The sequence below is a fragment of the Melanotaenia boesemani genome, chromosome 7 (genome assembly GCF_017639745.1).
Source record: "Melanotaenia boesemani isolate fMelBoe1 chromosome 7, fMelBoe1.pri, whole genome shotgun sequence".
Taxonomy (NCBI): Eukaryota; Metazoa; Chordata; class Actinopteri; order Atheriniformes; family Melanotaeniidae; genus Melanotaenia; species Melanotaenia boesemani.
The window spans coordinates 9,336,528-9,342,527 of NC_055688.1; the positions used below are offsets into that span (position 1 = coordinate 9,336,528).

The 6,000-nt window shown below is 38.5% G+C and overlaps 1 protein-coding gene across 5 annotated transcripts in view; it reads left to right on the plus strand.

Moving 5' to 3' along the window:
- Positions 1-6,000, plus strand: part of glra1 (glycine receptor, alpha 1) — a 130,376-nt gene that overhangs the window by 38,982 nt on the left and 85,394 nt on the right. For 3 of the 5 annotated variants that reach the window (XM_041989962.1, XM_041989964.1, XM_041989963.1), the window contains one exon: positions 3,273-3,311. The exons of the other annotated variants lie outside the window; for them this stretch is intronic. In XM_041989962.1, coding sequence (XP_041845896.1) covers positions 3,273-3,311 — 39 coding nt within the window. The remainder of the gene's footprint in view (positions 1-3,272; positions 3,312-6,000) is intronic. 5 annotated transcript variants of the gene reach the window in all.

Sequence of the window (6,000 nt, forward strand, 5' to 3'; positions counted from 1 at the left end):
TGCATTGTGCCAGCAATTAATCTGTGTTATGAGATTCTTGAGCAGCATTGGTTTTAATGGCCGGATCAGGTGCTCAGATGTTCCACAGTCCACTACGGCACCAGGTTAAGCCTGGGCTTAGCTCTGACACCGAGAGATTGTCGTGTTACACAGGAGGAAGGGAGAAATGCCTTTCATGGATTCAGCCAGATTATAGAGTTTAAGTCACCTGTCTACAACAGTTCATGGTCACAATGAATACTTTCCATCTGTCTTAGAAGCAATTTCCTTTTTTTTTTACAGGCTGACAATGACAGATTACAATATCACTCCCAAACTTCTGCTCATTGTGTTTGCCATCTTTCACAATGGCAGTTGTCAAGTACAGCAATCCAAGTTGGGTCTGGTTCAGTCCGTTCAGTGCAGGTTGGTGGCAAGATAGAACATCAATCAACAAATCTGCACAACAAAAACAAGAAAACTGCCCCTTATGTATTGAGAGGGCATCTTTTTGGCCTCTGTCAAAGAACTGTTTGTCTTCGTTAAATATCAAATGCTGTGTAAGGACATTTCTTACCTTGTTTGAAAATTACATGAAATAAAATATAACTACTGTCAAATATGCAGATAATTGACTTTTTAAGGCTCTGTCTTATTAATCAGGTCATATCTTGGATGGAGTCTAAAATCCTTTTCAGAAAAGCATTTAAATAGAGATTTATTTAAAATTTGATGCAGCAACACAAAAAGTTTAGATTATTTCTTATTACTATTGTGTCCCACCAGCTTCCCCTTCAATGAGATTTTTTAACGCTTTGGGAGTGGAGAATTCGATTCCCAACGCATGGAATCTGTGTCCATACTTGTTGAAAATATTTCAGCTGCTCAACAATCCATAGGTATTGTTGTTTGATTATTTTTTTTTCATGATAATACACTGTTGGAAAAAAGGGATACTGGACTAGGACATTTCTGTCCCCTAGGGTACAGTCTGGACTTCGTTGCAGTCTAGGGCAGACATTTTATATTTTTAAATCAGGGTACAAGCCCCAGAGATACTGCATGGGTACTAACAAGTATCCACTGTTGAGGGTACAACAGCAGTACCTTTAATGGTAACACGCCAGTGACAATTCTTTGTAACCCTAAAGGTACAATTCAGTACTTTATTTTCTGAGTGTGTACATATATTTTTAGTTGGAGACAGATGTGGACTGCAAGCATGACAGTCGAACACACACAAGCACATTGTGCAAACCGAGATTTGACATCACCCTGCTGAAATAAACATGTTCTCCTAAGAGAAGACTCCTCGATGGTCGCATGTCTTTTCTTCAAAATTCCAACATCCACCTCTGCATCAACGATACCTTATCACATGACGTTCTCCCCCACATACAACACACACACTGGCACAGACATGGTAGAGGCAGATTCCAGTGTTTTCCAAACAATCTAAAATGTGGATTCATCTGACCACAGAACACACGTCCACCTTCTTTCTGTCCATCTGAGATGAGCAGGTGTCCAGAGAACTCAGTGTTAGTTTATGATTTAGTCCTTGTGTAATCCAGTTCCTGGTTCTGGATGCAGCGTTGGGCTGTGTTGAGTGAAAATGTTACTCCAAGGTCTTCCTGAGTCCATGTGTGTGATGGGTTTAGATGTCACTTATTTTTATTTATTTACTTATTTATTTATTTTTACATATTCTGGTCATATTTTTCTGTCTGTTTGGACTGCTGGAGCTGACATAGACCATTATTTGTTTGTTTCTTGACTGATTATTTGCCCTTTAGGGATTAATAGCGTTGAGTCTTGAGTCTAATTTGATTTTAAAATCTTCCAGAATGCTGTTTACTGTGTAATCCATAACCTACTGCCTTTCTTTGCTTTTGTCCCAACACTTTTTTGGAGTGTGTTGCTGCACTGAATTTTTAGATTTGTTCTTATTTTCTAAGTTATGTGGCCCAATAAAGTTGCTGAAAATATTTTTTTCTGGACTGTTAATAAGGGTTTGTATGAGTTAAAAAATGAAATATTAAGTTTATTAGTATTCTGTAGGGGTGTAACAACACATCAGTCTACATACATAAACAGATTAAAAGATCAATAATCCACTAGTATTGATACAAAATGAAAATATTAATAAAATAGGGATACAGTAATTATTAATAAAAAGTTATTCAGAAAGAACATGTGGAATATCCCTAGTCATTTATTCTAACAACTTTGGTCTTCTTGTACTTGCTTTAACTTTCAAGACAAATCCAATAAGCCACTAATCTTCTGTAACACATCAGGTTCAATGCGTTGGTTTCCCGGAGCGAGCAAGAGGAAAAAGGCCTTGTCACTGTCGAACAATGAATCGTTCGGCTTTAACTTCCAGTTCCTTGACATTAGCAGGTTGGCATTTGTCCATTATAAATCAGCCTCTCTACAGACTAAAAGTTCTCTCTCTCTCTGCTCTCTCTGCTGTGACTGAAATGATGTGGCCCGTTGGCGAGAGGTTGAAGATTTACGTCCTGGGGTTCATTCTGATGGGCTCCATTTTTACCAAATGTCTTCAAATTATTAACACCCATTTAAAGAGAAGAAGTACGATTTCATTATCATTTATCTATTCCTTTGGGGTTACAGCTCCATTTCTGTAGCTGGAGCAAAAGTATTGAAAAGGACAAAGAATCCATTTTGAGTATTTTGTTACTAGACTGGTTCATTTCATTTAAGAGTTACTCTCCACCAACCTGTTGCCTAATAATAGTAAAAGAAAGAAAAGAAGTGTGATTTGTTTTTGAAGGCCAAATGAGGCAAAACTCAAAATGAAGCCAGTTTGACATGTAGTCTTTGCACCTTCCCTGCCCTCCTCCTCGTCCGCCTCTTTCTTTCTCTGGCCTCTTGCATCTCCTGTAGTGCATTTTGCTAGTTTTATTTAAGCTCCTCTTGACAGAACTGCATTGCAACCCCCTCCTCTTCATCTCAGTGCATCGCCTCTCCTCTCCTGCCCGCTGCAGTATGGCAGTAGTCTACAGACTCGTGCATCCCTCCTTCCTGCTATTGCCTTCACAGTATGTTGCCCACCTCCTCCCTGCCCCTCCAGAGTCTCCCCCTCTGCCACACACTCACCCTCGCTGAGTGTTGGCAGCAGAGCGACACCTTAGATGATCGAGCCTTGCTGTCTTGTTGACTCCTTGATAGACTTAAGCGGTTGTTTTCCTTAATGAGGACAAACAACGTTTAGTTGGTAACGTGTTGTTAGTATATGCTGTGTTTAATTCTGATCTTTTTTTTATTAGACCCCAAAGGCTCCAAAAATGAAGCTACTCACAAGAAAGGTACTTTCCTTTTTCTTTTTTTTTCTGTTTAATTTTTTCTCTTCTTCTTTTCTTCCCTGGCCATCTTTTTGTGTTTAACAGTTACTCATGCAATGATGAGGCAGTTTCCAAATGTTGCGCATTATAAGGAACATTGGGAAATGCCTTTTTTTCTTTTTCTTTTTTTGTAAAAAAAACAAATTTATAAGGATGTATTGCTGCAGGTTGTATGAATTAATGTCTAGAAATGACTGTGACTGGAGCAATTAAGGAAAATGCTTTACTTAATTTACTGTGCTAACAGACATACTTCTCGCTAAATGTTGGCATAATTGATTTGGAATCAGTTGTTTCTGGTCAGTGAGATCATTTTCTGAGAATTTATTATTTTTGTTTCACTTGTGTCGGCATATCTTGACTTTTTCTTTATCTTTGCCCATGTGCAACTTCCAAAATAATTTAACTTAGTCTCCCAAAAAAATGTAGAATATAAGCAGGGCTTGGATTGCTGTATACTGGAGCTTCTGGGGGAGCCTTTGTCGGGCGTCCACCGTAACTTTGCACATCATATGCACGTGCATATATAGATATTAGTGCACGTAGCGCAGTCATAAATATGGTTACTACAAAAAAAAAAATAAAAAAAAATCTTGGCTGCTACTGTATGCAGCTTGTTTAATCAGAAACAGGGATGGAAAGTTTTTTTAACAACCACAAAAGAAAGCATATGAAGTGTTTTTTGTATGGACGCTCACAGTACTGTACAAACAACACTGCTGTCCACTGTGCTAAAGGAGACGGGACAGATCACATTTGAAGGATTTAATTAACTTAATTGAATTAATTAATTAATTAATTAATTAATTAATTAATTAATTAATGCTATTCTTTTCAAGACACATCAGGAACACTTTTGAAAACATAAATGTAACCTGAAAGTGAACTATTATTAAGGCTCCCCCTCAAAGTCTCAGCTGGATATCTTTAGGGGAGCTCCTGTGCCTTTAAGGGGAGCTGAGCTCCCCTTAGCTCCCCCATAATTCAAACCCTGAACATAGGCATGAAACGCAAGTCATTGTGTTCGTACCAACATGAGCTCTGCATCAGTAATGTTCTCTTCACATCTAAAGTATTCGGACCTTTAGGCACCACAAATCAATACAGAATTTTCAGTATTATTTAGATCTTTATCCATTTCAATGATAAAGTCACCATGCTGAAGTATAAACAGTATGTGGCCTTGAAGTGACGCAAGAGCTAGGATGACCCGACATCACATAATTCGTAGTATTTACGGTTGTAGATAGATGCTTCACGTCTATCAGTTTGGAAGAACTTGCACACTGAACTGATAAAAAAATTATGCCAAATTAATGAATGCCAAAAGGAGACAGAAAAAATGAGCACTAATATCAACCATGTTCTTTAGTGGAGCAGTGGTTCCTACTTTGGTACAGAGGCATGTACAAGCAATGCAGTCGAGTTTATCTGTGCAGACTCCTTCAGGGGTCCAATTATACCAACCCACAGCCACCCACCCCAATTAGGATGATTACCAAACTCAGTCTGCAGATATCTTCTGAGATCTGGACCCGACGATGTAGGATATAAAATGTGACCCGACCCACACATTAACACATTGCAATTGTAAATACACTCCCATCCCTCCCTTCATTGCGTTACTTTGCGTAATTCGTTCATATATTTAAAATGATTGTGTTTGGTTGTCGTCGTTTTCAATTAGAATTTACAAAATTTACAGCATTAGTAAATATGAAACAGCGTAATTGTGATGTTTGTCTGACTTCAGTGATGGATGAAATGCGACATGACCATTCAGACTGAGTTTGCTTCCACACAGATCGGATAAGTATCCAATCTAGGACCACAGATGAAAGTAGCCTGGGTCGGATTTGCGCCGTTCAGACTGTCAGTAAATCGGAATCGGAACTTGAATTGAGCTGCAGTATGAACGGAGCATTACGGCTGGAATATACGTAAGGTTATTAATTTATGATAATGGACACCCCGTCAGGCATTATCCCGCTTATACCATGGTCACTTACGAAAGAAAAAAAATATTAAATAAATTATTAAAGCAATAATGTTTTTTTACCGTTAAAATCGCTTTTCACAAGAAGCGGCTGAGTGGACTATTTCGTTGTGATGCGTTGCCAAGGTAACCGGCTCTGACACAGACCTGTATTAGACCTGATCAGAGGAGAGAAAGGAGATGATTGCTTAATGTTATGTTTCATGACACAAAGTATCATTTCAGAGGGCGGGTACAGCTCCTACAGCTTGTGTCTGTCCAGAGGATGATGCAACATTTTGTTTCAAACAGTCAAAGTCCACAGATCGTTTCCTAAATCGTTTTTATTGCAAGAAATATTATCCACCATTCACTCTGATCAATAAATGTGTATCAAGCAAGTTAAGTCTATCCTAAATCGTTTTTATAATGTTATCCACCATTCACTCTATATCAAGTATGTAAGTAAGGTAATCAAGACAGAAAGACAGACAACGACCTATTTAAAATTAAATTAAACATTGCCGTTGATCGTGACATTTCATTAAGATACTGGCATGTCCATAGTGGCGTTTGAAGGACGGAGATTTAACGTTTGTGAACCCTGACCACTGCTGGTTGGGACATTGCAGGATGACAAAATGTTTCTCCATTCTTGTCTCTCCTGGACTGATGGAG